This window comes from Saccopteryx leptura, chromosome 1 (genome assembly GCF_036850995.1).
Source record: "Saccopteryx leptura isolate mSacLep1 chromosome 1, mSacLep1_pri_phased_curated, whole genome shotgun sequence".
NCBI classification, from domain to species: Eukaryota; Metazoa; Chordata; class Mammalia; order Chiroptera; family Emballonuridae; genus Saccopteryx; species Saccopteryx leptura.
This window is the reverse complement of record NC_089503.1, coordinates 204,224,855-204,240,315: the sequence shown is the minus strand read 5'-3', so window position 1 is coordinate 204,240,315 and position 15,461 is coordinate 204,224,855. Positions and strand designations below refer to the sequence as shown.

At 39.8% G+C, this 15,461-nt stretch overlaps 1 protein-coding gene and 1 non-coding gene across 2 annotated transcripts in view; both read left to right on the top strand.

The window, feature by feature from the left end:
* Window positions 1-15,461, top strand: part of SCLT1 (sodium channel and clathrin linker 1) — a 92,809-nt gene that overhangs the window by 42,542 nt on the left and 34,806 nt on the right. The window contains exons 10-12 of the mRNA XM_066385175.1: window positions 2,167-2,257; window positions 3,858-3,949; window positions 10,339-10,516. Of these exons, the coding sequence (XP_066241272.1) occupies window positions 2,167-2,257; window positions 3,858-3,949; window positions 10,339-10,516 (361 nt within the window). The remainder of the gene's footprint in view (window positions 1-2,166; window positions 2,258-3,857; window positions 3,950-10,338; window positions 10,517-15,461) is intronic.
* On the top strand, window positions 1,339-1,500 carry LOC136390042 (U1 spliceosomal RNA). Its single transcript, XR_010748570.1, has one exon. It is a non-coding gene; the product is annotated as a U1 spliceosomal RNA (small nuclear RNA).

The following is a 15,461-nucleotide window of genomic DNA, read 5'->3' as shown; positions in this document are numbered from 1 at the left end:
ACTTCTTTTCTAACTATCTTGTGGAACAATGTAGAAATGAGTAAGTACAATGTTTTTTGTTCCATGAGACACACTTTTCCCCCCCAAAAGTGGAGGGGAAATGCCCATGCATCTTATGGAGCAAAAAATATGGTATTTTATGAAATATTTTAACACACCATTTGGTTCAGAATATTTTTTCTTATTTTCCTCCTTAAAATTCTAGGTGTGTCTTATGGTAAGGTGCATCTTATGGAGCGAAAAATACGGTATATACTATAAACCGCTCCCTATTCCCCCCTTTGTGCTTTAGGAGACATAATATAATGATTTAAATGCTTTCAGAATATTTTTTCTTTTAATGACTTACAGAAACAAGTCAGCCCTGGCCAGGTGGCTAGGTTGGTTGGAGCCCTGATACACCAAGGCTGTGGGTTTGATCACAGTCAGGGCACATACAGGAATCACCAATGAATGAATAAATAAGTGAAACAGCAAATCAATGGTTATCTCCCTCTCTCTCTCTCTCTCTCGCTCTTTCTTTCTGTCACATCCTCCCCCCCCCACCCCCTTCTTCTCTCTAAAATAAAAAATTTTTTAAAAACACTTTTTTCTAAAACAGGAACTAGGACCAGTGCCTGAAATTTTTTTAAATTATGTGGGAAAAAGATTCTATCTCAAATGAGGGATTCACAAAATTATTATTCTAGGATTTCCACACACAAATATCAAACTGGATAAGCAAGATCTAAGTGAAATATCAAGCTATACCTGTGACTCCCTCCTTTTGTGCTCTCTTTCATTCATTTATGACATACCTACTTCTACTCTGTGCTGGCTACTATGCTCTCTACTGAGGATTTAATCCTTAACAAAATGTGACCCTTGCCTTTAATGGTCCTAATTCCATATTTTTTAAATAAACTTTGAATTCCATGAGGGAATATCCATTAGTAATGTACAAAGTGTTATGTGTTACGAGGACTGGGATTATACAGGGCCTTTTGCCTAGAACAGGGAAGACCTGAGATGAGGAGCCTTTTGAACTAAGTCTTGAAGATTTGGCAAGTTATCAAGAAAAGAGGAAGGAAGCTATTCCAATCAAACGTGAAAAAAATAGGCCAGAGTGTGTCTAGGAAACAGTGAGTTAGTATAGTCTGTTATACCTGGAACACACATTGCGTGGGGGAATCGGCAAGGCATGAGACTCTTTGAGGCCAGATGAGGGCTACCTTGTATGTCAGAGAGCAGAGTATTGATTGTGTACCCAGAGAAGTGGGGAATCCAGAAATCACCAGTAAACAAGAATTTTTATCACTAGATAACTTCTTGGCAGATAAAATGCATTATAGAGAATGACTACTTACCCGGCAGGGGAGATGCCATGACCATGGAGGTGGTTTTCCCAGAGTGAGGCTCACCCACTGCTCTCTGGAAGTGCTGAGTCCTGCGATTTCCCCAAGTGTGGGAAGCCCCACTGCACAGTTTGCCATAGTAGGAGACTGTTCATGCTCTCCCCTGAAAGAAAGGGAAAAAAATGCATTATAGAGGATGAATTCAAGAGGAGACCAGCAGTGAAGAGATCAGTGTGGAGCCTATTGGGATAGTCCTGGGAAGTAACAATGGGACCCAAGGTTAGACAGTGGACATGAAAATGGATTACACGATTGAGAAACAATTTTTAAGTAGAATCATTAGGCAAATTAAATAGAAATGAGGAAACCATATATCACAGACAGAGGCTTGGTGCACTTGACCCCAACAGTGTGTCAGTGATCTGGTGTCTAAAAACAGGAAGACAGATTAGATAATCTGCCAAGATAGAAATGAGGAGACCTGTCTGACCTGTGGTGGCGCAGTGGGTAAAGTGCTGACCTGGAACGCTGAGGTCGCTGGTTCAAAACCCTGGACTTGCCTGGTCAAGGCACATACAGGAAGCAACTACTACAAGTTGATGCTTTCTGCTCCTCCCCCCTCTTTCTCTCTCTCTCTGCCCTCTATTAAAAATAAATAAATAAATATTTTTAATGAGGAAACCACCTATTACAGAGGTTTGGTCTTGGTCTATTATCCTTCTTAAACATGTATGTACACAAAAATCAGTATTGATTTTATCAAATTTACATTTTTAATTTTTAAAATTCTTTATAATGTAAGAAAACTGTATGAATTTACTTTCGTTTTTAGGCATGCCAAGTCTGAGCTGAGAGTTGCATCTGCAAAAGTGGAAGAGTTAACTAACGTGACTGAAAAGTTTCAAGGACATATGCAAAAGAAGGTATTTTCTTATTTCTAAGGCAACTCCTTCTTGTAGCTTAGTTTTTTTTTAATGTATTTTATTATTGATCTATTTCATTAGGTGTTAAACAGGGCTGCTGGAAAACAAATTAATCATTTCTGCACCCTCTAAAATTAGAAAGCTAAATTATGTTGGAAATAACTATATTGCCCAGTTTTCAACCCCAACTTCCTAGACAGGAAAGTGGGGCTCTTGGTGGCGAGGCAGTCCATGACGCACTCTCAGCAGACCAGTTGTGGAGTCCGCAGGCCAAGGCCAAAGGGTAGGGGCAGAAAAGACATTCAAAGAAATAATGGCTGAAAACTTACAAAATTTGACAGAAAACAATAATAGATCTAAGAATCTGAGCAAACCCCAAGTAGGATAAACACAAAGAAAAGCACTTTTAGATACATCGTGACAACACTGACGGCCAGTTATAACGAGAAGATGTGAAAGGAGCAACAATAAAACGGCATAAACGGGAAAGGCTGTGAGTAACAGCATATTTCCCATCAAGACACTGGAAGAATACATCTGACGTACTGAAGGCGAAGGAAACGCTCACTAAGAACTCTGAGAGCAGTGCAACTGTGCTTCAAAAATGAAGGCAAAATAAAGGCATTTTTGGATAAAAAAAAACAGAAGTTGTCACTGGCAGAGCTGTGCTTCAGAAATGCTGAAGAAGGTTCTTTAAGCTGAAAGGAAGTGACACAAAATGGCTCACGTAGAGGAGGAGCCATGGGAATTAGAAAAATGAAATAATATATCGACATATTTTTCTTTTCTTAATACCTTAAAAGACATGACTGCTTTCAAGCAGGACTCAACACTGTGTGTGATGGATTTATAAAGTGTGCCGACGTCAGATATGACCTCCAGGGTACTAGAGCCTGGTGTGGGATACAGAAATAGACATGCAGCTGCACACTCCGATGTTTATGTGAGCTAATTAAATATAAACTCTAAGTAACCTAGGGTAAGTTAAAGATGCATATTATAATTGCTAGAGCAGCCCTAAAAATCAATTCAAACAGATATAGCAAAAAGCCAATAGAAGAACTGAAATGGTATTTAAAAAATAGTAATAATAATAATAATAATACTTGCTTAACACACTAGAAGGTAGGAAAGGATGAACAGAAAAAAAAAAATTAAATATGGTACAAGTAAAACCTAAATATATTTCAAGATCGCCATGTCAAAGAAGAGCTATCCTCTTATTATAACGGACACCGTACAATCCGGTGTGGGGCATTTCATGGGCGCAGACTGCGTACAAATCACTGCCTCGTTTTGTTCTACTTGCTCTGTAGAAATACAGTAGTTTGGAATATTGGCAGCCACCTGTGTGCAATGACTGTTTTGATTATTGATTATCTAATACAGGATTGAAGGTATTTACTACAGTGAGATTCTCTTCCTCCTTTTTTAGTGTAGGTATGATTTGTTCCTGAAGTAGTCCTGCTTCTTTAAACTCATCTCTTAAATTTTGGCAGCGTAATAACTTTCGAGAGTGAATGGATGTCTGTATGCTGTAGTATGATGAACTGATCCCTCCGCATACTCAGAATAAGCTTCCAGTCTCTCTTCTCTCTAGGAGAAGGATTTGCTGTCTGCCCTAAGGAGAGAGGAAGCATCGGACAGGCGTTTGCAGCAGCTGGAGAAGAACATAAAAGAGCTGAACACAAGGTACCTTGTTTCGTACATCTAGCCTGGCCTCTGCTTTCCAAACGGTGTTCCATCTTAGGTGGAGTTTCAATATGTATTTTATAAGTAAGTACTAAACAAACTATAATTGTAGGCTTAAAATCTGATTTATTGGACATTGTTTATTTAAAAAAACAATATTCAAAAGATGAGTATATTTTGAACATATATTTAAAGATCATTTATCTCTTCACCTTTGCTCCAAAACAGTTATAGTCAACTGTAGTCAATCCCCAAATCTAAATGTTTCCATCTTAAAACTGAAACAATAAGGAAGATGGGTAAAAATTATATAAAACAACTATTTTTTTACTAAGTATATACACAAGAGGAAAAATACTTGAGTAATCATTATAGATGTTTTCCCTGGAGTTTTCTTAAGCAACAGTTTTCATTTATCTTTGAAGATGTGGACTACTTTTTAAATACTTTCATTACTATCTTAATGTAAACATTCACTCTAGACCAGTGGTCCCCAACCTTTTTTGGGCCACGGACCGGTTTAATGTCAGAAAATATTTTCAGGGACCGGCCTTTAGGGTGGGACGAATAAATGTATCACGTGACCGAGACAAGCGTCAAGAGTGAGTCCTAGACAGATGTAACAGAGGGAATCTGGTCGTTTTTTAAAAATAAAACATCATTCAGACTTAAATATAAATAAAATGGAAATAATGTAAGTTATTTATTCTTTCTCTGCGGACCAGTACCAAATGGCCCATGGACCGGCACCGGTCTGCGGCCCGGGGGTTGGGGACCACTGCTCTAGACTATTTTGTTGTTTTGTTCTTGTTTCCTCTTATTAGCTGTTCCCTTCAGAAACTTGAAAATTGTCATCTGTAATTTTTTTTGTAAATTTTTTAATTCAATTTATTGGAGTAACATGGGTTAATAAAATTTTGCAGGATTTAGGTGCACAGTTCTATAATATGTCATCTGTATATTACACTGTAATTTGTAATCTTTTAATGATATCATGACCACAGCCTGTAAATTCACACTGTGGTTAGAGAGCAGAATTCTCCTGGGTATGTTTGGAATCTTTTACAATCAGAAATAATCTGCTAATCAGTGAACACCAAAAATTGAGATCTCAGCTCTAGTTACAGATCCTTGGCTAATTTATTGTTTGTTCAGAAAAAAGATTAGAGTCTTTGACCTTCTGTTTACTGTTCTCTGAAATGTTAGTGAAAGTAATTTCTTTGCTCACAAGAGGTTGAGAACTAATTGATTTTAACTGCTAACTTGATATTCTGATAAAAGAGGTAATTTTTGAGTGTTAGGGATTTTGGGTTTTGATTTTCATTTTTTCTAAATTTTTCAGCAGTTGATTTTTTTTACTGCTTTCCTGAACTTCTTTTTATTAACTTTAGAGAAAAAGTCTGTGATTATAGATTTTCATTTCTGTTAGTTTAGTGACAGTCTGTACTATGAAAATAAACGCAGGAGTGGCAAAACCATGAAATCTGAATGAGTGAGTTCCACTTCCGTTGGAGTCTGATTGTAGCGAGTCACGATTCATCTAGTTCAGTGGTAGTCAACCTGGTCCCTACTGCCCACTAGTGGGCATTCCAGCTTTCATGGTGGGTGGTAGCGGAGCAACCAAAGTAACTATAGTAAGTTGTTTTATAAAGATTTATTCTGCCAAACTTACGAAAATCCAACATAAAGTACTTGGTAAGTAATTATTATTATATGCTTTAACTTGTGGTAACTCTGCTTTATAAATTTTATAAAGTAAAGTTACTTCCCTACTTTATAAATCACCATGACTGTAGAACCAGTGGGCGGTTAGAAAATGTTACTACTAACAGAGATACAAAAGTGGGCGGTAGGTATAAGAAGGTTGACTACCCCTGGTCTAGTTTTCATTCATTCCTCAGTGCTGCAAATTGTCTTTTTAGTATTGAAGGTCTTGGGATTGTTATTATTGTTTTATTTTGTTTTGCTGTTAGTATAAAGCTGTCATATAACCTAACTGAACAGCTCCCTAAGAGATTACTGCATATATATGAAACTATGAAGATACTCTTTTTAAAGTCAAGTATTCGGCTAGCCTTCTGAAAAGAAATGTTTCCGTTGGCTGTCTTTCAGCACTGTTTAATATCAAGTTCCTGCTGTGATAAAAAAAAAGAACTAGTTGTATATTTTAAAGTTTAAAACTCTGTGTATGTAAAATGTTTTGACACAAAAGAAAGAAGAGTGCCTGATGTGTTTCTCTAGCAATGCTCAGCCCATATGTTTAGGTATGAACGTATCCCATTTAACAGAACTATCCGGTTGAAAAGCTGTTTTTAATGGTCATTTTTGGTCCATAAAGTCAAAGACATTTTGGCCTCCATATACATTTATTATAGTTATTAAAATTATTTATATTTAAATTTAACTGTGATCTTTTCAAATGCTACAAACATCTAAGAAGCATCATTCTGTCTTCCACAGAAAGGTCCCCTTTCCCTGCCTTTTAGATGATTTCTGGACTGTGGGAGATTCCCCAAGGAATGACGGTTCTCTCTGGGAGAGACCTCCCTGGTGTCTCTGTGCTGGGCTAGATAAGACAGGAGGGGAATGAGTACCGTGACTCTTCAGAAGCCCGGCCTGCGTCCACTTGCTCAGCCCGCCGGGAGGCCATGGCAAAGGGGAGAGACGGACGGACAGATGGTAGGGACAGTGGCAGGTGTCCTGTGCCCGTGGGGGTGGCAGAGCTTGGTCTGCCACCACAGTGCTTCCACCAAAGAGAATGGAATGAATAACATCCTGTGTGGAAATCATCTCATTAAGGCGCAGCAGGGCTGGATTCTGTTATGAGGCCGAACACTTGCAGATTTTGATTACAAAGCCAGGCTTAGTAATATGTTTTTAGAAAACACCTAAAACAAAAAATAAGTGAACTAGAACAAAGATTTCAAGAAAGGAAAGAAGAAAAGGATCTGTTTTACATTTAAAGTAAACGTTTGCCCTGGCTGGGTACCTCAGTTGCTTAGAGCACCAGCCTGATATGCCAAGGTTGAGGGTTCAATCCCCAGTCAGGGCACATACAAGAATCAACCAGTGAATGAACGATTAAGTAGAACAACAAATTGATGTCTCTTTCTCTCTGTCTCTCCCCTGCCTCTCTTCCTCTAAAATCAAGAAATAAATTTAAAAATATAAAATAAAATAAAGGTTTAGTGGAGACTTAGGAACTTAAAAATAAAACAAGACTGATAGTATTAATATCACACAAGGTAGGGTATAAAGGTAAAAGCAGTAAACATGTAAGAGGGATCTTATGTAATGAAAATGGCCCATTGTGAAAAAGATAACATTAGGCTCTGGCCGGTTGGCTCAGCGGTAGAGTATCAACCCGGAGTGTGGAAGTCCCGGGTTCTATTCCCGGTCAGGGCACACAGGAGAAGCACCCATCTCCTTCTCCAGCCCTCCCTTTCACTCTTCTCTCTCCCTCTTTTCCTCCTGCATCCATGCCTCAAATGGTTTCAAACCAGTTGACCCCAGGTACTGAGGATGGCTCTGTGGCCTCACCGCAGATACTGAAATAGCTCAGTTGCCTAGCAACGGAGCAACAACCCCAGACGGACAGAGCATCACCTGGTAGGGGGCTTGCCAAGTGGATCCCGGTTGGGGTACATGTGGGAGTCTGTCTCTGCCTCCCAGCCTCTCACTTAATTTAGAAAAAAAAGGTAATATCAGTAAACCTAAATACAGCAAATAATAAACAGGACAGCTCAATATGTGATGCAAAAGCTAGAAGTGCCGAGGTGGTCTGCTGAGAATACGGTTGTGGACATCATCTCTGTCCCTCACATCACCTCTCCCTGCCCTGTCCGGGGAGTTCCCTGGGTTTAGCTCTTCGTGGGAGACCAGTTCCTTGCTACAAAGCTTCACGCCTAGTTCTCCAGCTTTCCCAGTGAGTCTGTGAACTTACAGTGTCCTTTCAGAAGCCCTCCTTCTGCTTAGATTGGCTTCTGCCTGGCAACTAAGAATCCTGAATGACGTAGTGATAGGCTTTACTCACTCATTTAGAATTACGCTATTGTACTAACCAGCAATGAAGAAAATATCTGAAAAGGGATGAAATAAAAGGCCCGCTGACTTCTGTCCGTTGCAAGCTGGGAGGGTGGGCGGATGCTGTCTCCTGGCTCTGGGGTGTTTGGGTGTGCGGTGGGGCTGCTCCTGCTGCCACTGCAGAGTGAATCCCAGAGCTGACAGAGGGCAGTGTAAAATGGAAGGGAAGTGCTTGCTGTCTTACCAGAGCATATTATGATAGATTTAGGGGTAAAAATATGAAAGTCATAGCCATCTTTTGAGGAAATCTAGGAGCTTATATTGACAATCTCTGGATAAAGGAGATCATCTTTATAAAAACTGAAATTCAAGTAGTTGAAAAACAGTCAAAGTTAGCTGTATTAAAGTGAAATTCTGTTGTGTGATAAAGAGTCCCTACCTAGAGTCAATAGGTAACAAAAATAGATTTGGGAAAAATATTTTGCAGGACCGATCGAAGGTTAATATCTTATCAAAGAGTTATGATGAAGGAACAAGCTAAGTAAATAACTTGTCAGAAATAATGGACAGAGGATGTGAAGAAAAATTTAAAGATGACAATTCACATAGCTAACTAACTTTTAAAAATATGCTTAAGCCTTCCAGTAATCAGGGAAATAGAAAATATGAGCAAAATTAAGTTACATTCCTCAGAGTAGGAAAGGATAGAGCTTTTGGATGTATTGTAGGAGATTTCTGCAAGATATTGTTCAATGAGAAAAGCGAGTCCAGAATAGGGTACATACTGTAACCTTAATTTTTTTTTCTTAAGTGAGAAGTGGGGAGGTAGAGAGACAGACTCCCACATCCACCCTGACTGGGATCCACCCAGAAAGCCCACTAGGGGGCAATGCTCTACCCAACTGGTGCTGTTGCTCTGTTGCTCAGCAACCAGCCTATTTTTAGCACCTGAGATAAGGCCATGGAGCCATCCTTAGTGTCAAGGGCCAACTTGCTCCAACCAAGCCATGTCTGTGGGAGAGGAAGAGAGAGAGAGAGAGAGAGAGAGAGAGAGAGAAACAGAAAGGAAAAGGGGGGTGGAGAAGCAGGTGGTCACTTCTCCTGTGTGCCTTGACTGAGAATCAAACCCGGAACATCCACGTGCCGAGTCAGTGCTCTACTGCTGAGCCAACCAGCCAGGGCCAATATTAGTTTTTATAACACAATAATAGTTTTTATAACACAATAACTTATGTTTAAAAACCTATGGATAAATGTGTATATACTGTGTATGTATGTTACGTGTATATATGTATATAATTTTAACAACTTGGAAAAGATATTTAAAGGTACACATTAGTAAGTGAATGTGGGTTATCAGGGTAGACAATGGGAACCAGGAATAAGCAAGCAGGAAAGGGAAAAAAAGACCAAAGAAATAAAAATTAACTCATTTTTAAGGATTTGCTTTAAAACATCATATGTACCTATAGAATACACTGTGACATATAGAAAGTGCAACAGAGTTAGGGTCTGATATCTAGGCACATCTGCCTCTTGCTGCTCATCAGCCATATGGCCTTCATCAAATGCTTAACTTCTATGAAATGGGTCTATTTGTTTTTCTTTAAAATGAAAATAGCGAAATCTCTGTTACAGAACTTTTTTTTTTTACATTTCTTTTTTTTACAATTTTATTTTTTTAATGGGGTGACATCAATAAATCAGGATACATATATTCAAAGATAACATGTCCAGGTTATCTTGTCGTTCAATTATGTTGCATACCCATCACCCAAAGTCAGATTGTCCTGTCACCTTCTATCTAGTTTTCTTTGTGCCCCTCCCCCTCCCCCTTTCCCTTCCCTCTCCTCCCTCCCCCCCATAACCACCACACTCTTATCAATGTCTCTTAGTTTCACTTTTATGTCCAGCAATCCCTCTACTGGGTATATACCCCCAAAACTCAGAAACATTGATACGTAAAGACACATGCAACCCCATGTTCATTGCAGCATTGTTCACAGTGGCCAGGACATGAAAACAACCAAAAAGCCCATCAATAGATGACTGGATAAAGAAGATGTGGCACATATACACTATGGAATACTACTCAGCCATAAGAAATGATGACATTGGATCATTTACAGCAAAATGGTGGGATCTTGATAACATTATACGAAGTGAAATAAGTAAATCAGAAAAAACCAGGAACTGCATTATTCCATATGTAGGTGTTACAGAACTTTTGTGTGAATCAAATGAGGAAATACTCGTGATGGTAACTGGGATAATGCTTATACCGTCATACGTCCTCAGTAAGTACGCTGTCTCCTTCCTTCCCTTCAAAAATAATTAGCTCTTACAATGTGATTATTAACTTCTAGATTATGCATGGCAACCCAAGAAGCCACCCAACTAAAAGAAGAAAAAGCACATTTGCTGAGACAGACCAGAGAGCTGCAAGCCAAGTACAGTGAATTAGAAAAGGAGAAATATGACGCCATTATAAATGCCAGAAATAGCATGCAGCTCTTAGAAGAAGCTAACCTGCAACAGAAACAGGTACAAAAACTAGTTAGCATGTTTATAAAAAAATAAAATGCTATTTCCCCGTCTGACCTAAGGGTAAGGGAATCCATAACAGCAGAATAAACACGTGAAAATTAAATTGCTATGCTCTCCATTAATAAACATATTACATTATTGATGGTAAAACTTAATAGATCAAAAAATATATATGAAAAACTGTCAGCCCTCTCTCAAAACTTATGTATACACAGCAGACTTTTCTTCTGTCTACAATCCTTTGTAACTACTTTTCATCCCCTTAGTCACTTTTTGTACTTTTTAAAAAAAAAATCTGCACTTGACTGTGGTATACACTTCAGGGGTCGTCAAACTTTTTATAAAAACCGCCCACTTTTGCAGTGCTGGTCAACCTGGTCCCTACCGTGCAACCAAACAGCGCCGCGATTGGCCCATCATGAAAGCTGGAACGCCCACTAGTGGGCGGTAGGGACCAGGTCTACCAGCACTGCAAAAGTGGGCGGTTTTTATAAAAAGTTTGACAACCCCTGCACGGTCTAGATTTTATTCATTGAAATCAGATGAATCTTATTCATCTTTATTTCCCCTTTACCACCTCTAATAGAGCAGAAGCTTAATTGACAGGAATTCAATTTAACTGCAAAGATATACTAATTGGAGCCTTCAATCACTGTTATTTTAGCCCTCTTAACAATTGATTCCTCTGCTATCTTATTTTTGTCTTTTACCCCTTCCATATGCATGGTATGTAGTTTATAGAAATCAAAGACATAGAATTGTTTTTAATATTGCTGCTTTCCTTATATAGAGATCATTAGATCATTAATCCATTTAAGCAACATGAATCCCTAGTATAGGTATGGGAAATATGGAAAGTACAAAAAAAAATGCTATGTTTTATTTACATTTCTTTTCTTACATGGAGGGCTTTCCAAGAGAGTTATTAAAAACAAAACAAGCTATAAGTTGTATATTTAGAAACTAATAAATAAAAAAATTTTTTTTCAAAAATAAATTTTTATTAATTTTAATGGGGTGACATCAATAAATCAGGGTACATATATTCAAAGAAAACATGTCTAGGTTATCTTGTCATTCAATTATGTTGCATACCCATCACCCAAAGTCAGATTGTCCTCCATCACCTTCTATCTAGTTTTCTTTGTGCCCCTCCCTCTTCCCCTCCTCCTCTGCCTCCTGCCCTCCCCCTTCCCATAACCACCACACTCTTGTCCATGTCTCTTAGTCTCGTTTTTATGTCCCACCTATGTATGGAATGATGCAGTTCTTGGTGTTTTCTGATTTACTTATTTCACTCCTTATAATGTTATCAAGATCCTACCATTTTGTTGTAAATGATCCGATGTCATCATTTCTTATGGCTGAGTAGTATACCTTAGTGTATATGTGCCACATCTTCTTTATCCAGTCATAAATATATATATATATATATTTTTTTATTTTATTTATTTATTTTTTTTACAGTGATTAAAGCCTTTAAGCAAACTCTTGGCCAATACAACAAGAATCCATAAAAGAGTAGTGTCCTTAACATGTTCACCAAGTCTAAGTTGGCACCATCACCATTCCTTGTTCACCAAGTCCAAGTTGGCCCAACACCATTCCAAATCCCCGTGAATGCAACCCAACCCCAGTTCAGTCTGTTAGGAGCTGTCACAAGGAGCAGGAGTCCAGAAAAAGTCCACATCCAGGAAAAGTCCGCATGGCACTGGAATTGTTGTCACAATTCTATACTTTACAGCTCATGTCAAGTCCAAATGACCGCTGCTTCTAGCTGGTAATGATTCAGATAGACTGGAAAAGCCATTTGCAGCATGTGTGGAGATGGAGCTTCTGTTCTCCTCTGCCTGGAGAGATGAGACCAGGGTGCTTTTCCCTGGAGCTCTGCAACTGTGGTGTGGTAAAGAGAACCTTGGGATACACTAAGCTGGGTGGCAAAGGTAGATTCATAATAGAAGTTGGCAAAAGAGGGAAAGAGAGCTCTAAATTAGGAGAAAGTCCCAGCCTAAATATGAGTGGGGCATTGAGGTAGGAGGAATAAAGGAAACACTATATATTAAACAAAGCAGCAGAAAATAGGACTATCAACACCCACAACAGAGATCTTTGAGGGAAGAATAAAAACCTGACTATTCAGGCAAGACATAGCTAAGTGGCCCTTGTGCAAGTGAGATCAGTTTACCTGCTTCTTGGAAGAAATACCCTAGGCTCATCCACAGTGTCGTAGATGGGGCTGACGGCCCTGGGCACCTTCAGCCTTCAGTGGCAAACCCCAGCTTTCTGGACAAGGTTAGGTCATAGGTGGCTGGAGCAGGGCTGGAAGAGACTGAACCCTCCCTTAGAGGAGCAAGGGGAAGCCTACCTTCCAGTGTCCCTGTTTCCTCACAACAGAGGCATGTAAGCCTGGCAGGCTTTAGCTCAATGACCTTCCTTTCCACTATTGAAGCAGCACCCAGATGGATTCCTATGAGACCCCTTTGGGGCATTGGAGCCTTTAAGGGCATATCCTAAAAGCTGGTAGTTCACCTGATTTCTGTTTGGCTTTTTCTGCCTCTTGGTACCTTAAAAGCCATGCTCAGAAGATCTCGCTGAGGGGTTTGAGGATCCCCATCCGCCTATATAATCCTTTTCTGTATATCTGGAGCTATTTGGAAAAAGACAAAACAGTGTTATTAGCTGGATCAAATAAAAGAAGGTAGAAATTTGCAGGAGAAGAAAATTTGGTGTCTCCTGTTCATCAGCATTCAAAAGAAATTTAAAATTTTTTAAATAAATAGCATGATATGGTAGACCCGTAGGAGTTCCAGGATATGACTCCCCCCTTTTAAATTTTTTTAAATTTTCCTTAAAATATTTGCTGGGTATGCTTTAATAATACCTTGACTTTAAAGATTATAAGAAATACCCATAATTCGAAAGGTTTGACAAAATACAGTAAATGCTTTTGCTACATATGCAGGAGCATTGTCAATTTTAACCAGTTTAGGAAATCCAATAATAGAAAAATGCATACAGACAATGAGCTATAACCTGCTTAGCAGCCTCTCCTGTTCTGGCAGAGGTTACTATGTATATAAATCCAGCATAAGTATCCACTGTAACGTGGACATACGGCTGTTTGCCAAATGAAGGTATATGAGTAACCTCCATTTGCCAAAGTTGTTCTGGTAGGAGTCCTTGAGGGTTAATTCCAAATGAAGGGACAGATTGTAGTATAGGATCCCTTGGACTGGATTTACCAATCTGCCGTGCTGCTTCCCGAGAAAGTTGAAGCTGTGTACACAGGACTGCAGCGTTCTTGTGATGAATAGTATGAGACTGTGGGAATGCTAATCTTTCCATCTGAATGCTCTCTTAGAATGATTAAAAGGCCCAGAATAGACACAAAGTGCCTGGGCCTTTCTCCTGACACCTCAGCTAAAACAATTAATTAAGAGCAGGATGCAATTGTTTCTATTCCTCCTGTGAAGCCTTGTAACATGAACATTCTTTATTTTATTTTATTTTATTGATTTTGGAGAGAAAAGAAGGGAGAGAGATAGAGAGAGGCATCAATTTATTGTTCCACTTTTTTATGTATTCACTGCTTGAATATATATGTACCCTGATCAAGGATTGAACCTATAACCGTGACATGTTAGGATGACTCTCTAACCAAGTGAACTACCAGCCAGAGCTCATAAACATTCTTAACATCAGGTTGTAAAAGATGACCATTGGGGGTAGAGCAAACGGATAGAGAAGGTGGTAGGGACACTCATGGCCTAACCCTCAGATCTTCTCACCCCACCCCTAAGTCAGCAGACACTTAGAGGCCGTTTGTGGCTGTACCATTGAGCTGCCTTTGACTTATGGCCTGATTGCCAGAGCGTCCCCCCTTCAGTTGCTTGTGCCAAGAAGTCAAGGGTTCTTTGAGCCAGTCGTCAGAACAGACGGGAAGCGCAGCACAGTGCACTTCTGCTGTGATGCTTCCCTCCCTCAGCACTTCCTTCTCCCCACAGGATGTCCCATCAAAACCGCCTTCCTGCCTGACCTGTGGTGGTGCAGTGGATAAAGCGTCGACCTGGAAATGCTGAGGTCGCCGGTTCGAAACCTTGGGCTTGCCTGGTCAAGGCACATATGGGAGTTGATGCTTCCAGCTCCTCCCCCCCCCTTCTCTCTCTGTCTCTTTCTCTTCTCTCTCTCCCTCTCTGTCTCTCTTCCTTTCTCTCTCCTCTCTAAAATGAATAAATAAAATAAAGTTAAAAAAAAAAACACCTTTCTCTTACTAGCTTCCCTAGTTACGCAGGAGAAAATGTATTAAGCAATTTAAAAATAAAAAGTTGGGAATGTGGTATCTTTGAAAGATAGTAGTATCTGAACACAGGGCCACTTATTCTGTGATGATGAAAGGGAGAGAGAGAAATTCAGTTCTGGGCTCAGAAAGATATTTGGGCTAGACAGGTAAATTTGGGGATTGTCAGCATATAAATGATATTTAAAGCCCTGAGGTTAGATTAGACCCCCAAGGGTGGACGTAGATGGAGCAAAGGACCAAAGCTTGAGTCTCGTGTCCCCTGATGTTGAAGAGGGTGAGGAGGAGAGGCAGCAGCAGCACAGGCTGGAAAGGAAAGGACGGGTGAGCTAGGACAGCGGCCATGCACAGGGCCACGGAGAGTGACATGGACGCTGAGACCATTGGTGGGAGCCTGGCTGGAGAGCGTGTGGGGGAGGGTTATGGGACATGAGGACGTCCACGAGTTTGAGTTCACTCCACTGGGAAGCCAAGACAAGAGTTGACTGACAGCAGAACTGGGGTTATAAGACTGCTTTCTAGGTGAGAGATGAAGTGATTGGATGGAAGACAGAGCAGGTGGTATCTGGAGTGACTGAAATGTGAGGTGATAGGGGACTTAACTGGAATAATACTGAATAAATAGAAAGGGAAATCCAAGAGATT